This window comes from Amphiprion ocellaris, chromosome 2 (assembly GCF_022539595.1).
Source record: "Amphiprion ocellaris isolate individual 3 ecotype Okinawa chromosome 2, ASM2253959v1, whole genome shotgun sequence".
Classification (NCBI taxonomy): Eukaryota; Metazoa; Chordata; class Actinopteri; family Pomacentridae; genus Amphiprion; species Amphiprion ocellaris.
The window spans coordinates 21577325-21592837 of record NC_072767.1 but is presented as its reverse complement, the minus strand read 5'-3'; the positions used below and the strand labels follow the sequence as shown (position 1 = coordinate 21592837).

General features: G+C 38.5%; 1 protein-coding gene across 6 annotated transcripts in view; it reads right to left on the bottom strand.

Moving 5' to 3' along the window:
- Window positions 1-15513, bottom strand: part of fcho1 (FCH and mu domain containing endocytic adaptor 1) — a 70093-nt gene that overhangs the window by 33036 nt on the left and 21544 nt on the right. For all 6 annotated transcript variants that reach the window (XM_023293940.2, XM_023293941.2, XM_023293939.3 and 3 more), the window contains 2 exons: window positions 3845-3936; window positions 460-534 (listed from right to left, as the gene is read on the bottom strand). In XM_023293940.2, the coding sequence (XP_023149708.1) occupies window positions 460-534; window positions 3845-3936 (167 nt within the window). The remainder of the gene's footprint in view (window positions 1-459; window positions 535-3844; window positions 3937-15513) is intronic.

The window sequence follows — 15513 nt, the reverse complement described above, 5'->3', positions numbered from 1 at the left end:
GCAGAAACTCGTGTTCATAAGACATTCATAAGAAATCCAGTCATCCAGGAAGAAGAGAAATTGGTTCTTTAATGGGTTGTTCTGCCTTCATTTGCAGGAATGGTACTTTTTGTTATATATGTTTTGTGTGTGTGTACATATATATATATATATGTGTGTGTGTGTGTGTGTGCTGTACAGTTATAAAATCTGTCATGATGAACCATATGATACAAACTATACAGAATAAATGGCAGAGAAGGCACTATGTTAATCATATATATGGACATTTGGCGATACAGATGGTGCTCATCCATATCTCATATGTAGCCATATGACCATTACATCGATAATGACAAAAACAACACCTTCTGGAGAATGATTTCTACTGTAAAGCACTGAAGGGTAAATGGGAGGATTGTTGAATGGCAACATGACATTGGTAGTTGTATTATCCTGAGTTTACATGAAGGTACTCACCCCTGTGGACTTGCATTGCTGGCCATTTTAGCCAGTTTGTTCATTGATTTAGAGTAAGTCTCCTCAATGGCAGCCCTGCAACATAACAAACAGACACATAAAGACATAAACAAAAGCAGAGGAACTGAGGCAGTAACGCTGATTAAGGGAAGCCCAGGGGAAACCAACATAAATGTCAGTATGTGTGTGCATGCAGTCAGAGGACGTTCGCCTTTTCTTGTTGTTTCGCTGCTTTAGTCGAAGTTGCCAATAACATGCGGGGAAGACTAATGTTGTGTGAATCCTGTGAAATGCAAATTCTTTTAAACAGCCTTTAGACTGTTAAACATAATGTACTCCAATAGCACTTCCTCACAACGCTATTGCTTCTGCTAATGGCCTCATACGTTATGTTCTCTATCTGGTGTTTAACTTTGGCCCAAACACTGGGCATCCACCACCCGAGTCAGAGTCTGTGAGATAAAGATTAATTTCCAACAGTGTTGGGTAAATGTTGCAATAAGCAACATTTAAATGATAAATAGATGTGTTTCACAAGGCTGGCCATAAAACTTTAATAACCATCTGTAGACCCTGAAGAGAAAGAGAGAAGGAGCATTGATCCAAACATCCTGAAGGCAAACAGAACAACTTGCAACTGAGAACAGACAGTCACAAACAAACTGACAAACTTTTTATTGTTCATCTTAAGAGATCCTGAGGGTGTGTTGAGAATCAAAGTACTTCACAAGTAGGGCTTAGAATTACTAACATGTTCAATTACTTTGATCATTTTGTGTATCTATCTGATATTTCCATTCCATCAATTAGAACTATAGCATATTTGTCAATCCCCAAGGTATTGATGAAAAAGATGCAGATTGACAAACATTTAATTGGTTTGTCGTCAGGTAACTTTTTGACTTGAAAAAGAGTCTATCTGAATAAAAAGAGTGAGTTAGAGTGCTGCAAATTGACTTCCACCCACAAATACATTCCTCCAACAGTACTGTGGATTGACAATATTTTGATCCCCATTCAGTCTTTGACAGGTTAAAATGGAAAGAAAAACTATTCATTTACATTTATTCATTTGGCAAAAGCTTTTGTCTAAACTGACATACAAATGAAGCACAATTCAAGCCGCAAGTCTTCAAGAAGAAAAACCTCGACACCTATTTTAGAGAAAAAACTTGAGTAGGATGAAGAGAGAGAAAGTTACAGAAGGTGAGCACAGACTCTCAGAAGAGATCTTCAAGCGATTTTGGATAATAGAAAAAGATTCTGCTGGCTGAATCAAGTCTGAGGAGTTCAGACTGACATTTCCTGCCTCACAGTGATGGACGAACTATTCTTCACTCAGTTGCAGATCTTAGTGAACAAGAAGCCTTCTTCTTCTTCAAATCAGCAGGTGAGCATTAATGACTTGAACTTAAAGTGAACGGTAGTGAAGACTAATGGAATAAAATGACGTCGGATTGTTGGCATAAGTGTTATTGTGCATGCTGGCAGACTTGAAAAACTAATTCAGAGCTTTGATAGCCGTTCTGATTTGAGTCAAAATGGATTAAATTTCACAAAAACTTTTCATGTTTAGGTGTTTCTTTTCTTCAGTGATCTGATTTTCAGCAACCTTGCAACTCATTTTGGTGTGTCTATAATTGTGATCTATATATAGCAAATGTTTTTTTACTAACAAGTGACAAATTCTCAGATTTCAGGTGCTACAAGCAGCGGATAACAGCATTTTATTTGAGTGAGTAATTTAGATTTAAGTAGCCACTTAGCTGTTCTGTTGCCCAACTAATTGATTAAACGACTAACAATCAAAGGCTGATGTTTGCTGTGTTCCACTCACTACTCCCCCAGCAAGTCAGGTTAACTAAATATTATTTATACACACACCCTCAGACCTTCAGTATGTCTTCATTACACGGAGTACCATGGTGAAGGTAGTGAATGTTAGATGCAATAACAGAGAAACCTTGGGAATGAGACTGAAGAGTTGTTCCGGTACTTTAATTGAGTGTTTCACATATCAAAATGAACTTTCAGGGAAATAGAGAGAGAGAGAGATCGAGACATAGAGGAAATTTATCAACACAATTGCCTTGCATCCGTGCTGCAGGATCACACACTCTTTCACCCACTGTGCCTCTGTTTCATTTCCAGACCGCTGATTTGTTGTCTGCTGCTGTCCGAGCAGATAAGTGAATTTCCCCTGTGTGGAATGTGCACAGGCGTCCTGAATCAATGTCAGGATTATATCACTGGTCTGACAAGGTGCTCTGTGTGCACTAACTTCCAGCTGTGAGAGCACAAACTCCTGTGGGAACCTCATTACTCCCCTCAATGTCCTCCCTGCTAATTAGTGAACAGAGTGTTTAACACAACAAACTATCCACTTGAAAACACACTTTTAGTTTTAGAATTGATGGCATCATTGACATTCTGCTACTATACCAGTCAAGCTCTCGGTCCTTGCACGACGCATACACATTTTCCATTGACAACAAAGACTACAGGCAATTCTATCATTAAAATTATAATTTCTTTTTGAAACAATAATTTTACATAGAGACAAAGCCAGGGTTGTCATTTTTAGCCAGCTAATGCTGATTTTACAGGTTGTAAAGACTAACAACTTAACACACGGGTTAAAAAATTATCAGGCAAGAGATAAAGCACTTTTTTAATCCAGATGGTTAGACTTAAGTTAATGCTGCAAACAGGAGCTAGTAGTGAGTTAGTTACCTAGCTGCACTGAATCTTCATCTTATATTAGAGGTAACACTTCCTTACACTTCAAACCACTTCAAATGATAAGAATAAATAAATGGAGAGAAATCCAAAGCTTGACATGCCTCCTGAGCTGTGTTACAGCAGCCAAGCAGCAAATGAAGAGAAGGCGTTCAGCGAAAAGTCTGTTGAGATGACGAAACTGTTTGCGAGACTTTAACTCCAGCGGTTGGAACACATAGAAATTATATATGTGACTACTGCAGGCAACTCAGAGAACATCCCATCCAGAGTTCAGGCTTACGTGCTGGAGAATCAGTGCATCTCTAAAGTAGCACGTTAGTGAGGACAGAAGTCAAAGGTTGGAGGGAAGATACGACTAAAGCAGTTCAAACAAAGAGAGACTTGTGTATATGTTCACTCCACAATCTGCATTCTGCTGACAAGACTTTAAAACTGAATAAATCATCAAAACCTTGTTAGAAACAGCCAGAGATGAAATCCTAAACAGTTCATTTATAATCCCTGAGCATTTCACCCAACCTTGGCACAATCTCTCATCTTGCTTTCCAAGTATACGGAATCAAGAATGGAGAATTTCTCCACCTGTGTCCCATCACTCGCACCACCTCCCACACAGATATTCACAAATACACACAAACCTTACCTCTCGCGGACAAACTCGGCGAGCTCCTTGGTTGCCAGCTGGCCATGCTTCATGTTGTGATAGAGCACGTCAAAGCCAGCATTTTTCTCCCCCTGCCAAGATACAAATAAATCACACACACACTTTCTGTTAGCATCAAATCGAGAAACAGCAAACCAACATGATCAAGTTAAAAAGAGTGATGTCAGTTACCACTTCAGTATCACGCTTGTTTGAGTTTGAGACACATTACATTTTTCTAGGTTCAACAAACACTTAGGTTACAGTAAAAATGAAATCTGTTTAAATTTGGGAACCTTTGACGACCAATTCTAAGACAAAGATAAGGGTTAGGGTAATGTGTAATATTAGTGTGTGTACTGATATATTAATTATATTATCTGATATATTATTGACTAAATGAGAGCTAAACGTGTGTAATTGGCATATGAGTTATAGTCATAATAAAAAATAATTGTTTTGTTTCTCAGCATCATAATTACAAAGCTTTACTGGTTTAAACAAATATTCCCCAGGACCAAGTCTTGTTCAACCTTATATGCTATTTAGCAAAATATAGTCTGTCATAGACTACAAAATGATATACTGGCTGGTCATCAGTGCATGAGGTAAATAGACCATTATCACCATTTCACATCTAACCAAAATATGTATTTTAAAAATGTAGTATATGATGACTTCATTCAGTGTCTCTCTCACGTCATCTCTTTTGTCATTTCCTGTCTCCTTGGCTATTAATTATATCTTGCCATCGCAGCATATTTGTGTTTGGAGGATCCACAGAGAAGAGAAAGATTATGAGAACTCATCAATACTTATGCTAAAATAAGTAAATATCATCATTAAAATTAAGAGCAAATGAGCAGTAAATGTGCTTTGTCAGTAGTATGTGGGTGTATTTTAAACATGTCCCATTGACTGCTGACATTCATCCTTCTGCTTTGATTAGAGTTTGGGTTTTCTGTCTTATGACTATGTATGAATGTAACTGGTCAGTTCATCAACAATGCATTTAAAATCAGCCGTCTCCAAGCTCCCCATTTTTCTTGTTCTTTAGTTTGGTTTTGTTCTGTGATTGTTTTTACTTTCAACACTGCAGCACTGCACATTCACACGCCACTGATTTATTACTATTACACACACTGTGTTCTGCTATCACTTTTGAAAATTAATTTGTCGGTCATTTATTTTTTTTCACCACAACACGGCAAACATCATGAGAAAAAACTAAATTGGTTGTCTAAAAATAGTGCTAATGTAGGATTCCCTCAATCATGGTATTAACTAATTTTAGAAGACAGTATTGTTTGCCCATTAGTGCCAGTTTTGTTTAGAAACTGGCATCTGAGTGCTTTTTGGTACTTATCTTCAGTACCTGCTCCAAAAGAAGAGAGGACACACTTTATCATTACACTATGACTGATCAATATCAACATGATCTGTTGTTGTGTTTGGTATCTCATGAGCAATTGTCTAAATGATGGTTTGGTAAATATCACAAAACCGAAGGACCAACGGTGTTCCTCTCTCTTTGGAGCATTTGGCATTTAGTTGCTTTTGGTACAAATGAGAATTGTGATAACATTTAGGGGAATGAATTGAACAGAGCACAGTTTATGCTGAGATGTCAGACTCGGCTACTACAAATAATGGGGCTCTGAAGTGTTGCTGCACTCCACTGGCTCTTATCTCGCTCTTTGCTGTTGAACCGGTGAGTACAAAAACCTCAGGACCAACGTGACTCAGTATCATTAAAAAGTGAGAAAACCACAGAGCTGGGCTGTTGTTGAAAGACAAGTTGCCTACCTTGCAGGCGAGTGGATTTAAAACAGACTACATCACCACCTCATACCATCACTGTTGTAATTACACAAAACTACACCTGTTTTAGCTTAAGTCTCTGTAATCCCAGAAAGTGTCTGACTGAGGCAGCAGGACTATTACAAACAGGCTTTGTCGTCTCCTCACTACCACATTTTCCAGTCAACAGACGGCTGGGCTGTCTGTGCAGACAGACACACAGACAGCTGCTTCTTAGGACCTAAAAATACCCGGCTGAAGGAGAACAGTCCAGTTCCCAGGTACCAGGGGAATGGCAGGAATGCCAAGGAAGGGTCACCGATAACCACACGTGCACACAGACTGAGCACTCGACTCCCAGCGGTCAGGAAGGGAAACAGTTGTTTTAAGAGGCATCTCAGACAGGTCGATGACAGAAAACAGCCAGAAACCTCAGTTGCTGAGGCATCACTGCTGACATCAGCTTAAGGCAGTCACTACCTCCAGGCCATTCTGTTTTATAATGTCAATAAAAGAGAGAGAAGCATCTATGTATCCAGAAGGGTTGAAATGTTGCTTTTTTTTTCTAATAAAGCTTCAAGAGCTTTAATCAAGAAAAGAAAAAAACAGCTGATCAATCTAATACTCAATAAACAATCCTCACTTGATGTTATGTGATAGTAAACTAAACATCTTTGAGTTTTGGTCTGTTTGTTGTCAAAAAACAAGTTTATAAAAATGGCTTTCTTGAGTTTTAAAAACTTGGGACGGGCAATTTTATTGTAAACACTCTATAGATCAAACCATAAGTTGAGAAAATATTTTGCAGTTTAATCTGCACATAGGCTGTAATCGAGTACTTAATTTAATATTTCATTGTGTATCTGGCTTACAAAAAAATACTGCCTTTCTTCTTTTTTGATTAGCAATCGCAGAACATAACAAGGCTAGTGTAGTATTGTCACCTTGATGTTCTCTGTATGTTATGTACTAAATGGTTTCACTTACAGTTTATTTCTAAGAAGACGGATGTTCTTGTCCACTGAGGTCGGGGCTCAGGGACATGAATCTTTTACCCTTTTGGCAGAATATCATGCATGTAGTCATCACCTGAATTTCAAATCCATTTTACAGATCACCCCTGTTTCTTGTTTCTAGCTTTAGTAAGATGGAAATAAGTCAGATGTAGAGTTTTCAACCAACTCATGGAGCTCAAAGTAGCTTCATTTAGCAATCCCACAAAGATCAACTCTGCCAGTCAAAAGTTTATTTAAGGTGTAAACAAGAAGCTTGTTTTGTTCTAACAATATTCAAGACTTGCGATACGTCTGTTTTTTAAACTGTATTTAAATCATGCAAGACTGGAAAGAATAACACAGTGGGTCAGCATGAATAATATCAGAACCTAGAAACTAGCTTATTCTTGTTAGTGTTATTGAATACAACACCTCTGCTTCTCCTTCTAGTGTCTGTCATGACACTGCAAGTATTTACAAAAAAACTTTTTTCATTAAGTAGATAAGCAAAGTATGATCATGATTTAATTTAGAAAATATGTTGATACAATCTGGCCTCCTGTGATTTTTTGGGCTGCCCCAGTAAATAAATAGATCAATTTTGTGTGTTTACATTTCATTGAAAATCTGCAGGAACAGCTCTCCCCCTTTAGATCATTAAATCACTGAATATATGAATGACTCCACATACTCTAAATAGTTCCATGAGGAAAGTGTGCTCCTCCACACTTTCAGGAAATATTTAGTGGGGTAGTTATGCCAACAGCTGTGCAAGAATAACCTTTACTCCCCCGTTGGAATAATCTGTTATTATTAATTACTGGATTAGGACAAGGGGAGGGAGAGGATGAGTGGAAGAGGGTTTGACTGATTTCGTGTCACATTTTTTTGGTTCTTCTGTTTTTCTTAAAGAACTGAAGTGACTTCTTCCACAGCGACATCTTTTTGGGTTTAGTCTGTACCTTGTCCAGCTTTGTCCATCAACCTCTGAGTAGATTTCTACCTCTACTATCGTACAATTGACTTTAATGCTCCTATCAGAATGTCAAATCACTTATCAAAATGTCACATGACACTGTATGTTGATGATGTCGCCTGGCAACAGAGACTCCACCCATAGGCAGCCAAGTTCCAGACTGAACACAAACTTGATTATTCTTGGGGGTCGAGACTTGATAAGACTGAGAAACACTGAGTCACTGAGGTACATCAGCCTGAATTAAATCTGTCTCTGCTTTAAGATAACTTTCTGTAGAGTGGACTGAAACCGAGTTAATACTGAATATACACAGTGAAACACCCACTATTTACTCTAGGTCTTTGTAAGGGATATTGCTTTGTTTTATTAGCCGTGTATAAGAAGTGTTTGTGCCATCTGCAGGTTGTATAATGTTGTTTACCGTAAGCACTCCCCTCTATTCAAAAGGGTGACGATTACTCTTTTTAGGTTTTGTCCCTTCCCTGCAGTTGGCAGATGCCTTCTGTTGAAACTCTACGCTTGCTACAGAAAGGTGAGCTGCCAGCGTAAGCCTTGAAAACACACACACCTCACCTGCCTCTCCACAGCTAGACACAGCACCTGTCCACCACTGCTGGCAGTCTACTATTTTGGCTGTATGCAAAGAGAGCTTGTCCACAGACTATAGACTGTTATACTGCTCAAAATGTTTTGCAAACAGAGGTTGATAATGTTAACAGTGAGATGCCTTGACAAATATTTGAAAAACAAATGAGCATTCTGTGGCATGAGCGATATGCCACAACTTCACTGCAACACTATCTCCACTGCTTAGTACATTATATTTTGCAGATGCAAAGACTCCATCATCATACAGTAACCTGCCTGAAGTAATTTCTAATTGACAACACGCCACGGTTAGTGTCAGTTTGTCTCATTACCAAAATTTCCAGCTTTGACACCCCCAAAGCTGCAAGTCAGTCTTCATTTGAACGGTTTGTTGTAGGTTCCATTAGTCTTGCAAACTTCACACTGTCTGAATCTGAACTGGCTACAATTATTGCAACATTAGAATGGATCTAAGGAGAGACCATCTGAAAATGTGCATCATTATCCCATATTTATCCCAACAGTCTCACACGTTTCCCCCAGCTGTTTACCTCAAGTACTCCACCTCTTATCTGCAATAAACTAGCCCTGAAAAACAGCATGTTTTCAGAATCTGTTCACCCATCAGTGACAGTTCGTCTTCTTTTCTGGTCTCATAGCTTTCACATTAAATGTTAAAGTGGAGAAATAAAACATTTTAGCTATGTTGATTATCTCTTTATCCTGCGATCTATGAATCAGGTACTGGAAAATGTGGCTGAACAACTACAATCCCAGTTTATTTGTCCTGCACTGCATGGCTGGAGGGGATTACTGTTGCTGATGGCACCGCTGTCTCAAGTGTGTTTGAAAGTGTGTTTTAAACCCCAGAACACACTTCAGAGTGCTTTCTGGTTCAGTCCCCAAACATCTCATAGATTGGTTTAAAATACGATTCATTTACAACATCTCTGAAGTTTTTTTTCTCCATTTTTTCAGGTACCAAGGTAACGAGTCCCATCCAAACTAATGTGTGACTGATTGGATGAAAAGTTGGCTGCAATACTTGTAATTTCCAGGAGACAGAGCTGCAATTTACTGTTAACTCCAGGTTTAGTAATCTTTGGCAAAAGTGACAGCTATTTCATGGAACTATTCATTCTACTTGGATAAAAATGAAATTCTAAATTTACATCCTGGTTTTAAGATTTACGTATTCAGTATCAATGAGAACGGGTGCAGGCAGCATAGAAAATTCAGAAAGTATTGAAAATGACAGAGCAGTAGCTTTGGTGTTTTATTCTGGGATTGACAACAATCAATATTTAATTATGCCATGTAAATGAATGAAAAACTTTCTTAAAGATAATTATTGCCACAGGTCAAATACTTAAAGGAGACAGAACAGTTAAATCAAATCTCTTTTTCTAGAGTGGCTCCTTGTAGAGGAACGCATACCTCAAACTGGCAGGTGCAACATAAATGAGATGAGTATTACCAGAGTGCGACCACACTGACAGGTCTGTTACTAATACTGAGACAAAACTCCACTCGTGTGTTGAATGGCAGGATGTTGATTGAGCAAGCAGATGGAGCCGGAACTTGTAGACACTGAGTCATGCCAGGCAACCTGATAGCATATACGCAAGAGCTTTCTTCCAAGTCTTCAAGTGTCTTAATGTATTCCTTAAGCCTTCAATGAATGAATATCCTTCACGTCTGATATATGCAAACCCCCTCTTCTCTCCCCTCTTGTTGATCTCTTTTTCATCAATTAAGTTGACCATTTTGGTCACGCATGATGGAGCCCATTACCATGACAATGAGGAGAATGATGGGAGAGGAGAAAAAAGGACCGGAGGGGGTTTATGGTGAGGTGTAAAATCTGTACTTGGACAACTTTCTCATGAAGTCTTAGACTTGGTGGACCAATAAGGGCTGTGGGGGATTTGCTCAAATTTGTTCAGGGGGATGGTGCAGCAAGGAAATTATCTTTTTATCTCTGTAAATCACATGGCTGCACTGGTCCACGGAGTGATCACGATCCCTAGTTTTCTCTCAAAATGATCGGAGCCACTGAACCTTACAAAGTTTAAAAACAGGTGTTCTGATCTTCAGCTTCATTTCTCAAAGCAAAACTGATATCAATACATAGCAACTGATAAAACGTATTATTCTTCATTCAAACCCCAAAAATACCCATGTGCAAATCCAAGGCCTGGTAAAGTTCTTTAAAACAAACACGTTAGCAGAGTTCAGCATTTTAGGTTCAGCTAAAGGTCAGATCTTTCAGTTCTGCTGATTGGCAGAGAGACACTGCAGGCTCACAGAGAAGAAAGTCTCACAGACACCTACAAATTTATTCCAAACCAACACACTAAGATATTTTGTTACTGCATTTTTCTGCCAAAAAAATGATTGAATTAATTTTACAAATACTCTGACAGTAAATCGCTAACAAATTCCACGCTATATGTTTGATCAATTAATTCGGTGTCCTACAAACCAGTGTTACAGTCAAAAATGGCACCTCGTGATTATTATATCATGTTTTTATTAAAGCAGTGCAAAATGCTGAATGATCAAAAGAACAGACACAAAATTGGCATATCTTACTAATATTCAAAGGAAAGCAACCATACTGTTGCTGTTTGAAAGAAAAACAACCTGTTTTAGGCAGTTCTCTTTTTGATGAGAACTGTTAAGTAGCAAAGCTGTCACTTGATTTTAATGAAACAGTTTTATTTTGTATCTGTTCAGTTCTGTTCTGATCATCTGATGTTTTTATTAGACATTACTTCAGGCAGTGTCCATTACAGGATCCATTAAATAGCCTGGTACATGGCACAGTAATTGCCTTTGCATGGGGATGCTGAATATTTATTTTCATTAAAATATAAATTAAATTGACAGCATATTTACATTGTTTCATCAACAGATGAAATCTGAAGCCTAACAGTTTCCATGTAGCTGAAAAGTTCACTGTTGAGCGAATTATTTTTGGTTTACTCTTGGTAGTTGCCTGATATCCATTTGTTGTGGAATAGCTACTCGGATCACATAAAAACTGTAACTACGCTGAAGATCTTAGAGATTCAAAAATACCGCTATAAAAATAATGTCCCTCAGGTAATGTGAAAATACTCAAGATAACACTCAAGTTTTATGGTTTTACACCTTTCTCTGTAGTAACAGAAATGTTTCAAAAGTTTTAGAGACCTGTAAAGAGGACGGGGCTGATAAGATTATATGACCACTAGTCTACAACATCTTCACTGTTATGCTGCTGCTCTATCGACAGCAGACAGCACTGAGATAACCGACAGAACGGAAACACATTAGTCATTGTTTCACTACGTGTAGTATATGTGAGCATGCCTGTATGAAAACTGTGTGAATGTTATGTTTCTCCAGAGTAGGGTCTATTTTAACAGCTCTCACTTGATTCTAATTAGACACATCTTCAGACTTTCCCTCTGGCTTGCATGAAACTAATTACAGACAGTGAAGAAACCTGGGTTGAGCCACACTCTGCACTGGAGGGCCTTCTTCACAGCTGCTTCTCTACTACAAATAAAAGATCTTTCTCCACATCTCAGCTGTCTGAGTTATACTGCTGATCACAGGAGGATGAGCTACTACGGCAACATAACCCCTGAACTTTTACCATCAATTTCCACAAACAATTCATCCACAAAACAAGGTGGAAATCGTCTATATCTAAATATCTAGACATTTTTTCACTGTGGTATTGTCAGACTCACTAGGCATTTTGAAACAGGTTGAATAATAGATGACTGACAGCTGTTTGCTTTCCTCAGTCATCGGCATGAATCTCTCCTTCACCTGACTGGATCACTGCACTGCTCACTGGTCTGTCATTCATCACCTTTCTGCTTTTCAAACTTCAAATATATGAGCTGCTTTAGAAACATGACAGTTCTCCTGAAATATCTACCAAAATCTGATTCTGAATAAATCTGAAGCATACAAAGGTATTCAAATGTTCTACTTTTTTAAAAAAATGTACTAAAAAGGGTGACCGATGGCACAAAAAAGACAGACTGGTATATTATAGTAGACTTTACTTGATAGATTCTGTGCTAGGACTGATTGTACTGTGTAACTCAGAGCGCACACATAAAGTGAGGTGCAAACCAGAGGGAGACAAGTACAAATGAACATCAAAACCTATTCTGTAACATCAACAGGGAATACATTCTGGCTACTCAAAATAACCTGTGTGAACTGCTTACCAGCTTGGTTTTGAAGGACAGCACATAGAATGAAGTAGAGCACTGAGCTGGTTGACATCTTCAAATGTAACCAATTGTTTTTTTATTACATCAGAAAATGAAATCATTCATCATCATGACAGCAGTTAACTCAGTTTAACAAAGCTGCATACTTGACACTGTCTCAGCTTATAAGGACTAGTTCATTTGCAACATCTCTGCTTGTGCAACACACTTCTATACTTCCTTGTTTTTGGCTAGATTTTTAACATACTGTGTGTAAGACCAGGAACATAAAGTGTTGCTCAGCTTGGCTCAGGCTTTCAGATACAGTGCTTCATTCTCTGGCAACATCTAGAACTGTGCCTTTAGTTCTGGCTAATGGTCAAATCTGCCTTTACAGTCTGAACAGATCCGATGTCTGAATACATTCCTGCTCTGTAATACAGTCCTTCAGTTGTGTGAAGCAGCTACTGAGCAGAGCAAACCTGAACAGAACAAATGAGAAAAGACAAGGCAGCTCAAGCTCTGCAGACAAAACAATATCAAGAACTGCTGCTATTACCAACTACCAGCATGTGGCTTATTACTTACATTTAAGGACTGCAACAGTCTATAGCTAATATGATTCATGACGTTCATATTTCAGGTTTTCATACTTCACGCTGGACATCTGCTCATATCTAATTCATGCTGATGATTGTTCTGTTTAGATCTTATTGCTTATAATCAGATTTTTTGCCTTTTCGAATGATATAAGACTTTTTTTGAGGGAATGTGGTATTTCGCATTCAGCTTCACTCTCTTAAGGGTCTTACGTCCTTCAGCTTCACAATACCATAAAAACATCATCCTGCCCCATCATCCTGAAGAGGCTTCTTTTAGGGGTGCTCAGTAAAATAATAAATAATAATAAATAATCTCATAATAATAATAATAATAAAATAAGTCTGCTTATTACTGTTGGGTCATTTGGTATATTAGTATTAGATTACTGCTCGTATGACTTTGCAGATTTACTTTAATATACTCGATTGTATAAGGTGTGTTTAAGAAGTTTAGTCTATAAAAAGCAAAAACTATGCCTGATTTAAATTTGGCCTCTATTCCCTTTAAAGTGGTCTTCTTGTGCAGCAATATTCTGTTCTCAGTGCTCCCGCCATGTTTTTGCTTTGACATTCGCAGGACTGTGCACCGTAAATTTGTCCCCCAGGGTTGCACCGAGTTGTACTGCGACGTTCTGAGGCCTCTTGGGGAGAACATTTGGTGTAAACAACCAGAATAGAGGCACATGACATTGTCCCCACACATGCCTGCTCACAATGCATTAAAAATGCTATGTTTTGTGGTGTCTCTCCCCATCCTGCACATCTCAACAGTTTTGGCTCCTGCAAATTTTTCTTCATCCCCAAAATAAAATTCAATTCCCAGAGTCACCATTTTGACATAGTGATGTTGTCCAGCACAGACCGTGCTTGGCGTATTTGCAGGGAGCTTTCAAATGTAGCAGTGGAGGGCTGAGAGCACTGTATTGTTGCACAAGACTATTTCAAAGGGATGGCTGCCAAATTAAAACCACGTAGGGTTTGTCTCACAAGCATCGATTGCACCTCCTAACCTACAGCAACATGAATCTGGTAGTTAAAATCCACAGGTATTAATGTAAATTAATATGAAATCGCAAGAGTGTCTCACTGTCCTTGACATTTCTGAAGCTGGTTTTGGGCAAATTTCACTCATGTCTTTGTAGGCGACTTGATTTTTTTGACCGTTTCTACGTATCTACAGTAAAGTTACTGATTTTCTGTTTATTCTATTTTGTTGCCTGACTCAACAGTTATTCACTGAATGGCAATAATCACAGTGTCACAGGTAAATGATGCAAAATTTGCTTTCTGTCATAGCAATTTTGACAAGCTGTAAGTGGATCACCAAAGCACATACTGCATATGATCCAGTTCGGTATACCACATAATGTAGCTGCCTTATCAGGCTGCTGTCAAAAGTGAGGTGAAAATTCTCTACCCCATGCGTCAGACACTATATCATGAAACCATCTAGGCAGTCAACTGACCAGTCTGTCAGTGTTGCTGAGAGTTTCGCTGACTCACAGAAACTTTTTCTGCTGACTGGGCAGGTTGAGCAGAATGAACAGTCCCACAGCAGAGAGGTGTCAATAACGTTGGCAGCAGGTAGCAGCAGCAGCCTATTATCACTGATGGCTGCAGACCAATTTGTTGAGCGGGCTGTTCAGAGGAAACTCCTCGCTGCAAGACTAAGATGCTTAATTTTGCCTGCTGTGCTGAAAGAGCAGAGATAAAAATATGGATAGTTCCTGGAAAGACTTACCTATCTTCTGTCATAACGTATGCAATTGTGATGTTATTACGTACAACGATATAGTTTATTTTCTGAAAATTCAATAGAGGAAAGGTTTATAGATCAAACTAGGTTGTCTGTTGTTGGCTAGTTCAGGCAATTAAACAAAAAAAGGTAATTTTTTTGCAGGAACTCAAATCTCTAATGGTCGACTAATTTTTACCCACCCAAACGACACAATCATTAAATAGTTCAACTATTTCCCTCACTATCTTCCCCTTTTTTTCTACACACCATAAGACAATTACAAATTTAGCAACTGTCATATTGATCTATCTTAGGTCTTAGTTGGACTTTGCATTGAACAGATCTGAGACAAACAACTGAGAAAAAACAACAGCATGGAAAGAAGGAAGGACGTAGGGAGCAGAGATAAAATGAGAGAAGAGAGAGATAAAACAGAGAAACACTGGAAGGAGAAAGATTTTCAGTGTGTGTTTATAGTCCTTCACCCCAAGAGAAAACCACATGACTCAAAGTGATGGGAGGGCAGCAACGCTGGCGTCATTAAACTGAGAAGCAGGCAATAATAAAAACCCACTGGGCGGTGCTTTTGTGTGTTTCGGTGCACACACTCTTAAATCTGCAGGCAAAGATGAAGCCACTTTTAAGGAGAGAAGATAGAAGACAATACTGTATTCTATACTGTACAGCCAGAACTGAACAGTTTGCTGAGCTTTGAAGTGGTTCTTTGAAATACAATAGTTTATTTAA